This window comes from Seriola dumerili, unplaced genomic scaffold, assembly GCF_002260705.1.
Source record: "Seriola dumerili isolate Sdu_G_001 unplaced genomic scaffold, Sdu_1.0 BDQW01000550.1, whole genome shotgun sequence".
Classification (NCBI taxonomy): domain Eukaryota; kingdom Metazoa; phylum Chordata; class Actinopteri; order Carangiformes; family Carangidae; genus Seriola; species Seriola dumerili.
The window spans coordinates 1467544-1482323 of NW_019174805.1; the positions used below are offsets into that span (position 1 = coordinate 1467544).

The 14780-nt window shown below is 40.4% G+C and overlaps 1 protein-coding gene and 1 long non-coding RNA gene across 2 annotated transcripts in view; both read right to left on the reverse strand.

Annotated features, from left to right (window-relative positions):
• LOC111235934 (voltage-dependent calcium channel subunit alpha-2/delta-4-like) overlaps positions 1–10160 on the reverse strand; it is a 13887-nt gene extending 3727 nt beyond the window's left edge. The window contains exons 1-8 of the mRNA XM_022764510.1: positions 10109–10160; positions 4386–4456; positions 3828–3903; positions 3540–3592; positions 2788–2843; positions 2477–2497; positions 2258–2375; positions 1489–1604 (exon numbers count right to left, since the gene is read on the reverse strand). Coding sequence (XP_022620231.1) covers positions 1489–1604; positions 2258–2375; positions 2477–2497; positions 2788–2843; positions 3540–3592; positions 3828–3903; positions 4386–4420 — 475 coding nt within the window. The 5' untranslated portion in view covers positions 4421–4456; positions 10109–10160. The remainder of the gene's footprint in view (positions 1–1488; positions 1605–2257; positions 2376–2476; positions 2498–2787; positions 2844–3539; positions 3593–3827; positions 3904–4385; positions 4457–10108) is intronic.
• A 105-nt stretch (positions 10161–10265) lies between these two features.
• Positions 10266–13674, reverse strand: LOC111235935. Its single transcript, XR_002665712.1, has 3 exons — positions 13611–13674; positions 10735–10749; positions 10266–10311 (listed from the first exon to the last, which is right to left on the reverse strand). It is a non-coding gene; the product is annotated as an uncharacterized LOC111235935 (long non-coding RNA).
• Between the last annotated feature and the right edge of the window lie 1106 nt (positions 13675–14780).

Sequence of the window (14780 nt, forward strand, 5' to 3'; positions counted from 1 at the left end):
CGTTTTTGTGACTTTTTATGCCTTACTATACTATGACTTTTTATGCCTTACTATACTATGATGTTTTCATGACTTTTTATGCCTCACTATACTATGAAGTTTTTATGACTTTTTATGCCTTACCATACTACGTCGTTTTTATGACTTTTTATGCCTCACCATAATATGACGTTCTTATGACTTTTTATGCCTTACTATACCATGATGTTTTCATGACTTTTTATGCCTTGCTATACTATGACTTTTTATGCCTTACAATATTATGACGTTTTTATGACTTTTTATGCCTTACTATACTATGACTTTTTATGCCTTACTACACTATGACGTTTTTATGACTTTTTATGCTTTACTATACAATGACTTCTTATGCCTTACTATACAATGACTATTATACTATGTCGTTTTTATGAGTTTTTATGCCTTACTATACAATGACTTTTTATGCCTTACTATACTATGACATTTTATGCCTTACTATACTATGATGTTTTATGCCTTATTATGCCTTACTATACTATGACGTTTTTATGACTTTTTATGCCTCACTATACTATGAAGTTTTTATGACTTTTTATGCCTTACCATACTACGTCGTTTTTATGACTTTTTATGCCTTACCATAATATGACGTTCTTATGACTTTTTATGCCTTACTATACCATGATGTTTTCATGACTTTTTATGCCTTGCTATACTATGACTTTTTATGCCTTACAATATTATGACGTTTTTATGACTTTTTATGCCTTACTATACTATGACTTTTTATGCCTTACTACACTGTGACGTTTTTATGACTTTTTATGCCTTACTATACCATGTCGTTTTCATGACTTTCTATGCCTTACTATACTATGACGTTTTTATGACTTTTTATGCTTTACTATACAATGACTTCTTATGCCTTACTATACAATGACTATTATACTATGTCGTTTTTATGAGTTTTTATGCCTTACTATACTATGACTTTTTATGCCTTACTACACTATGACTTTTTATGCCTTACTATACTATGACATTTTATGCCTTACTATACTATGATGTTTTATGCCTTATTATGCCTTACTATACTATGACGTTTTTATGACTTTTTATGCCTTTCTATATTATGACTTGTCTATGACTTTTTATGCCTTACTATACTATGATGTTTTATTCCCTACTATACTATGATGTTTTATGCCTTACTATACTATGACATTTTATGAATTACTATATTATGACCTTTTTTGAAATTTTTATGCCTTACGATACTATGATTTTGTTTGACATTTTTATGCCTTACTATACTATGACATTTTATGATTTACTATACTATGACATTTTATGCCTTACAATACTATGACATTTTATGCCTTACTATACTATGACATTTTTATGACATATTAGACCTCACTATACCGTCACATTTTCATTTTCATTTCTCAAGCACAGAGCTTGTGGTTGTTGTTCAGCAGGTGGCGCTGTGTTTGTGAAGGATATATTTGATCTCTTTGGGCTCCAGCAGGATCGGTCCGTACTGACGAGAACAGTCACAATCCGCCTGTGTCACAACCAGAACCAGGTTACTGTCGGGGATCTGCTGCACCACGAACATCCTGAAACACAGGTGACAGCCGATCACTCATCAATCAAACAACAATCACTCATCAATCATTAATGAGACACAATCACCGATCAGTTAATACTCACGCAGTTACCAACAAAAGACTCAAATAACAATCACTGCTCACTCATTGACATTAACTTTATCTGTTCAATTAACAAGCTATTTCACATTAACTGTCAATATATAAATAACACCTTAACTAACAGAAATAAAAAAAACAAATATTTAAAAGATAATCATTCACCTTGACAACAAATTTTATTTTATAGATACAGCTTAGTTTGAAATTGTGGATTCATCTTTAAGGTTCGAGTTAGTTTACCTTACTTTTAGCCTTTCTGTTGTAGGGTTGTAATGTGTGTGTTTGAGTGTGTGAGTGTTAACTGTTTACTTCCTGTTTCATGGTGGATTTATGAACATAATTATTTCATCAATAAGACTTTTTCAGTTTCGGCCACTAGATGGAGCCGATGGTGTGTGAGAGAGATGATGTCCTTCCCTTTGCCAACTTTTGTCAGTTAAGTGAGGAGGATGATTTTTTGTGTGTGTGTGTGTGTGTGTGCCTGTGTGTGTGTGTGTGTGCATGTGTGTGTGTGTGTGTGTGTGTGTGTGTGTGTGTGTGTGTGTGTGTGTGTGTCGTACTTCTGGCAGCGTCCACACTTGATGAGGCTGTTGGCTTCTTTGATAGACGAGTCGTACATGAAGCCGGGATACGCCGTGTCACAGGGCTGCAACGCCTCCACCTTCTTCTGCTTATGACCTGAGACACACACACACACACACACACACACAGTTTTCAGCATCTGTCTGTTTCTGTGAGGACATTTCCTCTTCATAAACACACACACACGTTGTACTCACTTGTGTGATAACCAGCCTTGGCTGGATGGATGAAGATGGATCACAGTGAAGACACAGAGGTGGCGATGATGATGAAGATGAGGGTGGAGATGAAGATGACGATGAAGATAAAGCAGCCATAGTGAAGAAAGATGTTTGACATGAATCAGCTGTTTCAAATGTTGTGAAATATGATTTCACCTCAAAACAACAACAACAACAAAAAACAGCAGAGGACCGAGGACGAACACGTGTCCCTGACAAAGACAAACTCGACCTCAGTCAAACGACCTGACGTTGGTTTGACCTCAGGGATGATCACAGCGTCTTACCGTCCACAAAATAATCAGAGTGCCAGAGACCACAGAAGTTAAAGTCCAGCAGGAACCTGACAGAGACACAAACACCTGGTTATTTCCTCACGGGAAACTGTGGAAGCAGATTTTATTCAGCAAAGCAGAACAACAGACCTCATCTATTAATCATAACTCACACTGTAGTAATAATAATGAGGTAACAGGTAGCAGACTTTGTAGTGTGACGCATCAGATTTCAGCTGCATCTCTGTTTGTTTGATTGTTTATTTGTTTTTTTCATAATGAACTGCTTTAGTTTGAAAGCCGTATATAACTGACTATAGAGAGTCACAATCGCAAATATCGTGTATATAAATATACATGTATACGTGTGTGTGTGTGTGTGTGTGTGTGTGTGTGTATTTAGTGATCCAACATCTTCTGAACCACAATTTGTTTCACTTTGTTTTTGTAAAAATCCTCCTTTTCCCAGAAGTGATGAATTTCATTTTGCATTTAGACTCTTTGTTTGATTTATGCATATTTAAAAAAAAGTTAAATCCAGCACTCTGGCCCATTAATATTAAATGTATGCACATATTTCACATCCTGTTTCAGGCCCGAAACAGACAAATGTCCCAAAATCTCACTGCAGATTTAAAACCAGCTGCAGCTTCCTCCTCATGTTTGGGATTTTATCAATATCAGATCGGCCTTTTTACCACTGTTCCTGTCACTGATCAACTACTATATAATCCACATATATAATATGATCCTCAGAAACTTACATCAGAGCGTTGGAGAAGAACCACCTCATCAACGCCACGATGCCGTAGAACGGCTGCAGGAGGAAAAAAAATGTTAAAAGACGTTAATCCAAGAAAAACTGTTGAGATAAAATCAGGTTTTAACACGATGCAGCCAAAAGACACGGAAGAAAATCTGTCACGTGTTGATTGTGTTGAATGGATAAAACTGACGACATCATTCTCTGGTGCTTTTCTAGTCACAGTTGATAAACTACATCGCTACGGCAACAACAGTCGCCTCATGTTTAGTGCAGCGATGAGACTCACGCTGAGCAGAGGACGGGCGCTGTTGGCGTGATGATGACTGTTCTTACACATGGCCTGGTAGTCAAACAACGACACCCTGCAAACAGACAGACAGACAGACAGACAGACAGACAGACAGACAGACAGACAGACAGACAGACAGACAAGGGTTCAGATGAGATTCAGTAAAAATGTAAACGTAATATTTGTACATATATTGAATTTTCATGTATGAAATACATATTACATAAAAAACATATCTGTAAAAGTCATATATGAAACCTGATAGAAATTGGAATATTTTCATATATTGACATATATGTCCAGCCTATACAAACATGTATGTTTATGTATGTATGCTTATAGTGTAGACAGATGTTATGTAAATATATATCCATCCCAAAGCCTGTCAGTATATGTTGATATTATATTCAGTAGGGTCCAAAAGTCTGAGACCAATGTTAAGATTAATGAGAAATCAATAAGAAAAACATACTGTATAAAAACATATAGAATTTTTATATGTATGTTGCTTTAAGAATATGTTTTTAAAACTCTGAAGTCAGACGTGTCTCCTACTTTTTATACATCCCCATCTTGATCAGCGACGCCATCACAGACCCGTCGACCTCGCCGAAGAAACGACCAATCTGGAGACGACAGCATGAAGCAAAGTGTTTGTTATTCCAGTTCAATGTGACACCAACATTCATCCACAGAGAGACAGACATCCAGCAGACAGTTATTCGTACAGTATCATGGCTAACATTAGCTTTAACAGCTGTTTACTGTTTACCGCTAACTGACAACCAGTGCTGTAGCCACGGACGCTGCACAGAAGTGCTCGGCGGATGGATAAACTGTTCTTTGTCAAGAAATAGTTCCAGCAAATAATTCTTTGCTACCTAATTGTCACTTTTACATTTATTTTTTAGATATGAGTTAGTCTGCGAGTGTTAGAGGTGTATTTGTGAACTGTTAGCAACGCTAGGCTAGCTAGGCTCTCACATTTAATGTGTTTCCCAAAAATGTTGAACTATTCTCTATATACTCTCTCTCTATATTTATATATATATATATATACTCCTCTACTAGTTCAAACACGTACTTCTTACTGAATTTATTCTCATTTTGTCTTTATTATTTTTCTGATCAATAATGTTTTGATATTTTTTTCTGGCTTCATGAATCTCAAAACAAAGCAAAAAGACGAATTTCATATCATAAGTAGCTCTTACAAATATTAAAATGCTGCCAACAAAGAAACAGCTCCCTGAAGAATGACTAAACTAAATTATCCTTGCTGCAATTTATCAAATTCCTGGAGGAAATGCATCTCTTGGAGGAAGTCTCCTCCAGTCTGTGAGCTGCGATACGAGAAATCAGACGTAAAGGAAAAAATAAAAAGGTCTGGTTTTAGCAGAAAAAAAGCAGGATGTTGCAGCAGGAATAAAGAAATGTTTCCCAGTGATTTAAAGTCATTGTGTGAGTAGTGTTTCGGGCCTCTGACCCTCAGCAGCAGCAGCAGCACAGTGTGAATTATTCAGAGCGTTTTGTCTAAGCTGCTCTCTTCACGTTTACAAGCTGCTCTCTGCCCACTCTTCTTCTCCCATCGTCTGGATGGGATTTACCCAGCATCCTCAGAGGACTCGCAGGTTGCCGAGCATTAGCAGTCGGATGCTGCTTACTCTGAAACCGGACCTTCTGTTTTACCTGACAGCAGGAGGGTGAACGTAATGGGGTAAACAAAAAAATTTAAAGTGGCAGAGTCAGACACCTGCGGGAGCCGTGGAGACGAACAGGTTTAATTCTGCTGACGGTCTCTGAGGGACTTTGATCAGCTGGTTCATTGCAGTCAGGACTTCACTCACACCCTGTTAGTGCATGTTCTGCACTCAGAGAAACCAAATCCTGCAAGGTTTGGATGGTGGGTCCAGGTGGGCGGGGCTTGGTGACTGCTTTGTTGTGACATCACAAAGTTCCAGAAGTCCTGACGGCTGGTTTTAAGGCTCAGTGTCTGAATACAGGCTGTGTGCATTTCTCTGTGGACTGAGGCTTTGATACTTTCACAGTATTAATATAGAAGCTAGACCTGATCTATAATCACACTACACATGGACACAGACCTTTACACTGGAGGAGCTTTAAAACCAGATCTACACGAGGTTGAGTTTAAATTTAGATTTGGTGTTTGAGCTTAAACTTAGGTTTAGCTGTGAGTCTGAATGTTTGGTGCAGTTTGTCAGATGATGAAATGTTTAGCTCCCAGGCAGAAACAGACATTAAATGCACCACGTCTGATCAATAATAGTGTCCAGATATTGACAATGTGGCTGCCAGAGGGAAGCACTTCATCAGCTCGTCACCTGAGAGTCTGTGTTTCGTTTCTTTGTCTTTGGGGAAGATTTTTACTTTTCCCCACCTCTCAGATATTATGAATCAGAATTAGAAGAACCTGTGTGACAAAGACCAGGAGACACGGCTCCTGCAAACAGCAGTGAAACGTTGTGGTGTGGAGTAACCTTAAAGCAACAATCCTACCTTACCTAGCAGCTCATTTTTTATTATTTGCATGTCTGCTGCATTCCCAGTGGCCTTAGTAAGCAGATATTATGATGAAGTGCTTCCTCCCTGTTTTTGCTGAGCTCTGGACTTTGCAGGAAGTTTGTGGAAACACCCAGAGTTCTCCCCCGGTGCTGAAGCTGCCGCGGTGTGAAGGTGCAGCTCGTGGCTCGTTGCAGGGCACGGTAAATATTTAATCAGCAGAGAAATTAAGTCGATGCTGACTAACAGAAATAGGTCAGGGAGGGGAAGCGTGGTGAGCGCGGTGACCAGAGCAGAACGCTGGCCTCGTTATCGGCCGTGTGCAGAGGAAATGTCTCTGTGATCAATGATCCTGGAGTCCACTGATCATCCTCCGGGCTGCAAACAGGTTGGATTGATAAACACGAACCGTAACGTCCAATAATGTCCAGAAATGAACAAAACATGGACGCCAGCAGCATCATGAGCCTGTTGTTCATCACTGGATAGAAACTGAAGAGGAAACTTTCCTGCTCTAAGACTTTTTTTCCACTAGTGGGCTTAAAAAATAATCAAAGTTTTTAAAACATTGTTGTTTATTAAAGTAAAAATGTTTTTCCTCAGCACGATGGACGTTTTAGAGACTGTCCTCCTGTAAAAAACCAGCCCACAGGTCGTCTGTGCAGCAGCTTATTATGACATCATAGTCAGGTTTTGTTGCTAGGCGACATCTAGTGGTCGTAGTAACGATGACGGGAGCGAAGGGAAAAGTGTCGGTGACGTAGTGTAAAGAGAGACAGAGTCCACGTCAGGAGGAGGAGGTGGTGGATGGATAAGTATGACACACGAGAGCGGTGTTCGATTCCCGTGTGAAACCAGCAGTTAATGTTGTTAATATCGTAACCATGACAACAAAGACCGTCTAATGTTGAGAAAGTACTTTTTTTTTCAACCCAAATCACAAATCTTTTCCTAAATCTAACCAAGCCATGATTGTTATTACTGTAACCATGACAACCAAGGTCCGGTACACCTGTCACCATAGGGGGCGTTACTTCAGGAGACGCTCGATGTATATGGTTGTTCAGATTGGAGGAGTTGTTTACGGAAAAAAAAGTTTTTCTGAATTAACTAAAAATCCTGAAAAGCTTATTTGAAATAAATGATAAAAATTCTAAAAATAATTTTTTTTTTGGATTTTAATTTAAGAGAAAAGTAAAAGAAAAAATCTTGTTTTTCTGAATTAAGACAACATTTTTTTTTTTTTACTTTTCTCTAAAAAATAAATAGATACAATAAAAATAAAAATAAAACAAACAGGATATACAAGGAAATGCATTCATATATAAGTGAATGCATTACACTTCAATAGTTGTTGGATGATCCTATTCGAGTTGTGTGCAGTCTCGATTGTTGGTAGTTACACAGAACTAGTTAGTCTAGTTTAGATCACCTAGACTAATTTGGAGTAGAGACCAAACCCTCAACACTTCCGCTTCACCGTGTCTCTTCAGCATCCATGTGGACACAGAAACAGCCGATCGGATCTACAGACACAACAACCTGCTCCAGCTCTCTGTCGACTCACATTCACACATGATTACATAAGAGCCGGTTCCCCGGTGTTTCCCCTTCACATCGCTCAGAGACAGTGAACCGCTCGTCTGCACCTCTCTGTGCACCATCACTCAGCAGCTGGACGTCCGTTTGGCCCTGACAGCCTCACACATGTCACAGGGTCACTCTGTGACTAAGCCCCATCCGGCCTGAGCAGAGCCAGCTGCTGCTGCACAGCTGGCAGCCTCACGGTCACAGAGACTGTACTGTAACACAAACAACACAGGTTCGACTCCCGGTGATGCCGAACAGTCACGCTGAAGCTCTGGAGATTGATTATGTAACTATCTCAGCTGAAGAGATGTGGGGCAGTCTGTGTGTGTGTGTGTGTGTGTGTGTGTGTGTGTGTGTGTGTGTGTGAGTGTGTGTGTGTGTGTGTGTGTCTATTTATAGCAGCATATAGTGGCTCAGGATTAATCCTCAGTGATATGGCTCTTAACAGGCGGAGTTAATCCAGAGCTAACGAGCAGCTGTCAGATGGACAGCTCAGGGTCGGCATGTCTCTACACTCTGCGATGTATGGAAGCCTACTGTGGCCAAAAAAAAGAATCATGAAGGTTCAGACTAGTTGTGCTATGTAGTAATGTTTTTATGTTTTTTATTTATTTATTTTTTCATGGGTGGAAACGCAGCGATGAGGAAAAGTGGGAGCAGCAAACATGGACGTAACTGACGCACAAAATACCTTTAAAAAACAGTGTTTACAAACGTTTCGTAGGGAAGAAATGCGATGAGATTATTTGTTAAACCTCAGGGAAACAAAAAGATTACCACACAGACACGACCACTACTCCTGCCGTGTGGTTGTATCCCTCCGCCAATCAGCCAAGTTACAGGAACTACGGTCACAGTGTCTCCTTGCTGAGTTACAGCGTGAAATAATGACCAGAGCTGTTTTTGCAGAACATTATGATGTCACAGTGAAGTTGACCTTTGACCTTTTGGATATAAACAGACCTCTTGTCTGTTAGGGGCCCAGCGTCTCACGATCCTTCCTTGTGGCAGAGAACCGATGGACAAAACAAACGTTTACGACCTAAAGCGGCGTCAGACTAGTGTGACCTCGGACAGATCGCATCTATCGTGCGTCCGGCAACTCCGGTTAAGCTCCACCCACGGTCAGATGAGGTGGGCAGGTGCAGCTGCTGCTATATTTCACCGCTAATGCACCACACACACACACACACACACACACACACACACACACACACACACACACACACACACACACAAATTAAGACCAAAACCGTCCTCAAATCCTGTGAGTCATCCAGATGTTGTTTATGAGCACATTAACTGATCCGCCGTGACGCTGAGAAATCACCTGACACACACTCGCAGCGCGGCCACGACATGGACGACAAAACTCCTCCTGATTACCAAAGGAATCGACTTCCTGACTTCCTGACTCCAAGCAGATTAAACCTAGCAACCCATTTAATTAACTGAGGACTTAAAGGACCTTATCAGCTGTTTTCAATTTGCTTCAATAAACCGAGGAAACCAACGTGAAGAGAGTCTGAGCGTGTTCGGAGAGATCATCAGTCACAGGAAGCAGAGCTACATTAGCGTAGCATGGTAAAGGAGTTGGGACGATTGTTTGGAAAAGTCTTGTTGTGCTACCTTCAAGGAAACTCTGACATCCAAGACTCCAAAGTCAGCTGTTAAACAGAACAAACAATAACATCCATGTTTGTTTTCTGGGTTTCAATTTCTTTTACCTGCTCACTGTGTCAAACAACGACAACATAAGTTTGGCTAAACGCTGACGGTGATGAAGACCAGTGGCTGCTCGAGAGAAAGGGAATCAATCTGATAGGTGACGGATGATTGAGTCGGTGACGTACCGTAGTGTTGTTATAGTCGTGTTATGGCCAATGACATAAATGCAGGAGCACATTCCTGGTAATTTAAATGATCTTTGCTCAGGTCATCAGGTCTGCAGTCACTCAGGTAGAAGTTTGTTTTACAGGGTTTCGTCTTTCGATCGCTCGTCGACATTTTCTTTTATTGAAAATAATAAGTAGAGTGAAAATCTACTTGAAAAAAAGAGACATTTTTTTATTTTGAGCTATTTTTCTGCATTAAAGTAAATAATGTTAAATAAACCTTCATTTAAGTTCTGCGTTATGTTTTGGGTCAGATCAGGTTTTGGATCTTACCTCGTTCCTCTCTTTGGACAGCACGATGAAGCCGTTATTGTCGACCAGGAAACAGTTCAGATCCTGGACAGGAAGCAGCAGAAAGAAGATTTTCAGCATAAAAAAAATGTATTGTTTTGGGCGGTGAGCTTCAGACGGAGGGAGGTGTGTTTACTTACAGCGCTCTCACAGCTGAGCGGACACACGCCTTCGATGTTTGAACACTGAGAGGAAAAGATGAGATAGAGAAGCCAGGTCAAAGGTCAAAGGTCATCAGGTTGATGCTGCAGAAGCTGCTGCACAGACCAACAAACTACCAGCTCATTAATACATGTTTATCTATCTATCTCTAATTGGTCTGGATCATTAAATGCAGCCTCCACCAGGATGTGAAGAGTTCAAAAATTCTTCTTTACTGTCACAATGAGACTTTGATTATTTCTGTCACATTCACTTCTGAGGTGTTTCTTTCTCTCAGGGTTTAAAAGTGATGAGAAAACTATTACAAATAAACTGAAATACAAACTGGAGCCAAGAAAACTTTGAGTTGAGCCATGAAAACAGCAGAAAGACACGACTCCATTTAATGCGATGTAGAATAAAAGCAGCACTCTGAGGTTTTAAATCAATAATCAATAATCACTTACGTCTGTGTCGCTGGGCTGGAGGAGACAAGGTGAAGAGTTGAGGAAGATGTAGAGGAAAAAAAACAACAACAGATAATCACATGAATATCATTCCACTACAAAATAATGTAAATACCACAGCCACATGTGAAGGACACTAAAGATTTTCAAAATAAAACACATTATGTGAATGTAGCTGAATTAACAGTGTTTGACACATGATGTAGCTTTAACATTGAACTTGGTTTAAAATGTGGTTATTCTGCAAAATACACTGAACAAAAATATAAATGCAACAAAAAACCTGAACTATCCCTTTTATTTTGAAAATAAGACATTTATTAGACACTGAAGGGAGGATTTCTCTTGACTTGGGCGACATATGTGCATTTTTTTGGGAGGAGTGTCGTGGATCAGAAACTTAACCCTAGAAATACACAGTTCATTGCCTAATGAATGTCTTCTTTTCAAAATAAAACTCAAAATTCAGCTCATGAAAAATGTGAGCAAAAACAAAAGTGTTGTATTTATATTTTTCTCCAGTTGGTTTGTATTAAACGTGCAACAGGAAACAAATACAGAAGACGAATGTATCATCGATTCTGACAAGTTTTCATTGAATGGAAGAAACCATAAGAAAGTGTGAATCAGCTCTGACAGGATGTGAGTGTGTTCTGTGGATGAATGTGGAGTCAGATGAGTTAATGTGAGCAGCGAAGCAGCTTTGTGAATACATTAATCCGGCCTGTCACAGCTGTCAGCTCTCATTAATAACATTATCTACACCATCAACCTCTATAGGACGTCTGCAGCGCTGCCTCTGCTTCACTGAGCTGCAGGAGACGACCACAAGGTCAAACACCTACAGAGAGAGAGAGAGTGTGTGTGTGTGTGTGTGTGTTGGTCTGTCTTGTGTCATATTGGGGGCAAATATGGTGTGTGGTCAAACGAGGTTCCCCTGGAGGCTGCGATGCTCATTACGCCAGAAAGCTAAAACTGCTGGATGGATGAAAATGGAGACAAGTTTTCGTTAATTGGACCCGAAGCGCTAGTGAGGCGAAAACATTTAAATAAGTAAAGTTTGTCCTGTGGGTGGAGCCAGGGGAAAGGTCGTGTTGTTCGCTGAAGCTGCAAATTTGCACCGTGGACTGACAGTGAACCGTCGTCACTACGCTAACCTTCAAAAGACGAAACAGAGGATGACATCACAAAGGAGGCGCGGTTAGAAAGTCCACTTGCTCGGAGGGCTACTGTTAGCTTGTGCAAATGTTTGCTAGCACGTTAACACTATGATGTTTGCATTTTAGCATAGCGTGCTAAAACCATAAATCTCACCTTTGTGTCACTTGTTGAAGGTTGTTTTGGAGAGGAGTGTAACGGACTCATTGTTGCCCCCTGTGGCAGCTGGGGGCAAAAACACCCACTACAACTACGGTTCTCACCACAAGAATACTTTACTTGACTCACATGAGCTTTAACATGCTAACACGCAAACATTCAAGTGTTAACATAGCATGCTAACATTTATCATGTATGTTCATTTAGAATTAAACTGTTTCCTGTGCCTTTCAATCTCTGACTTTAATGCCTCATCTTTCTCCAGAGTGTCGAGATGAAGGAAGAGACCATTTAAACTATATGTTGAAACTCTCACTCGCAGACTGAAGAGCACAAGAAACATTATCTTTCCTTTGGTCTCTTAAGGGGAAAATCCTGCTGTTTTACTTTGTAATTGGAGTTTAGTCTGTGCACATTCCACTTTAATCTTAATGAAAAGTCTAAGGGGCTTAATGTCTATAATTAATGGCTTCTGCTCCCTAATGAATGTAAAAGGGAAAATTGAAGCAATAACCTCTGAATCCAGAGGATTATTACTGGATCGTCACGCAGCAAAAAAATCATTTGTTCGTCCTTGGGAACATGGTGATGAGCTGACTATTTGCAGTAACTAGTAGACTCCTGACTGACTGCAGATCGTGCTGCATCTCTGAGCGCTGCAGTTTATATTCCCACAGAACAGGGTTACATAAAATTGGATGATCCAGCGCAGCTAATGAGACAGCTTCCCTCATTTCTGGACACACACGGCTCTCTGTTCCCTCAAAGGTGAACACAGTCAGGGCTTTCAGAATAAAGTCGAGCAGTGAACCAGGATATTGTGGACATCACCAGAATGTAAAATATCACACTCTATGTTCAGTTTTTTCTTTTTTAAGGTCCCATATTTTCTTCTTCTTCTGTGTTTTATTTGAAGTGTTGGTCCATAAGAAGATACAGTATGTTTGTGGTTCTCAGAATCATAAACCATCTCAGTGTAGTTTTACATCTCTTCTCTCAGGCTTCTCTCTGGAGCTCCAGTAACAACAGGTCGGTGAGCCAATCAGAAGAGAGGAGGCTCTGAGCCTCTATTCTGATTGGCTGACTGTTTACTGAGTGATCCAATAAAAATATAGCAGATTTCAGGTAAAAACACTGAGAGAAACCAAATCCTGCAAGGTTTGGATGGTGGGTCCAGGTGGGCGGGGCTTGGTGACTGCTTTGTTGGGACATCACAAAGTTCCAGAAGTCCTGACGGCTGGTTTTAAGGCTCAGTTTCTGAATACAGGCTGTGTGCATTTCTCTGTGGATTGAGGCTTTGATACTTTCACAGTATTAATATAGAACCTGGACCTGATCTATGATCACACTACACATGGACAGAGACCTGTAGACTATATGGGACCTTTAACTCAAGTCCTTGGAAACTGGTGTGAAAGCTGTTTGCAGCTTTGCATGTTAAAAGTTCAATATATATATATATATTTTTTTCTATTCAAGGATAATAAATACATGCAAATGAAAATGTCCCCAAAAAAATGACACCAGCCAACATGTGTGTGAGCAAGTCCTTCAGTCACCTGCTTGGCGATGGCCCAGAACCTCTTCTCCAGCAAATCCAAGGACATCTGCACCCCGATAGCTAAAAATAGAAAAACACACACACACACACACACACACACACACACACACACACACACACACACACACACACACACACACACACAGAGATTTAAGACAGACGCAGGACAAGATGGACTCTGCAGAGGCGGTGTTGAGCAGTTTGCTGTTGTTTGTGGAGGGAAGAAGGTGGAGGACAGGAAATCAATTCGACCCTGGGTTCACCTCTGCCGTGTCCTGACGCTAATGAAGGGATGTAAACACTGATGAGCCTGATGGTGTGTGTGCTTCCCTGCAGGCTGAGTAACAACGCGTCCCCCCCACCCCCCACCCTCAGTAATGCACCGTAGCAGCTTTATTACTCTGGCACTGGAACAAGCGTTTAGAGGCTTGTGGAATAGTGAACAGCTGATACTCTGTTAACAACTCTGTGTGGAGTCAGTTATGTGCAGGATGCATCAGACACTGAGCTGATGGTGTCATGGACTTTACTCTCTACCATCCAGAGGACAGTTCGCTAAACCCTGAACAATCGTCCAATCACAGCAGGTTAAGCTTCAGGTTTCTCCACATGATGAAGTGTCGTGTGTGGAGCTGGAGTTAGCCACAAATGTGACGTCACTGACCACTGTCGGCCCAGGATTTGAATCCAGTATTTACAACAAAGTATATACAACACTTAAAAGGCAGAGTTAGCATATCATTAGCTAGCTACACTGTTATGTGTGGTCACAGGTTGCAGTAGAAAAAGTCTTGTTCAGGACTGACTGTGGCATCATCAGAGTTTAGGCTAATGTTAGCATGTCATGCTCTTTACAATACTGTCTCATGTGAAGTTTGAACTAAACTTCTATAGTTTTCTATAGTTAGCATCTGAATGTATTTATGCTAGAAAGAAAATGACAAGATTTTTCCTTTCTAATACCATATAATAAATCTATAGCAGACTAGAAGCTACATCGCAATACGTGAACAACGCCATGTTAGCTTTTAGCCTCAGCCTTTTCCACATCATCACAGCCATCAGGTGTATAGTTATAGTCTCATTTTTATACAAGTCAGTCAGAAACATTAAAAGAGCAGCTGGAGACGACATTTCCTCCAAACTCACAGATTTGAGGAGTAGTTAA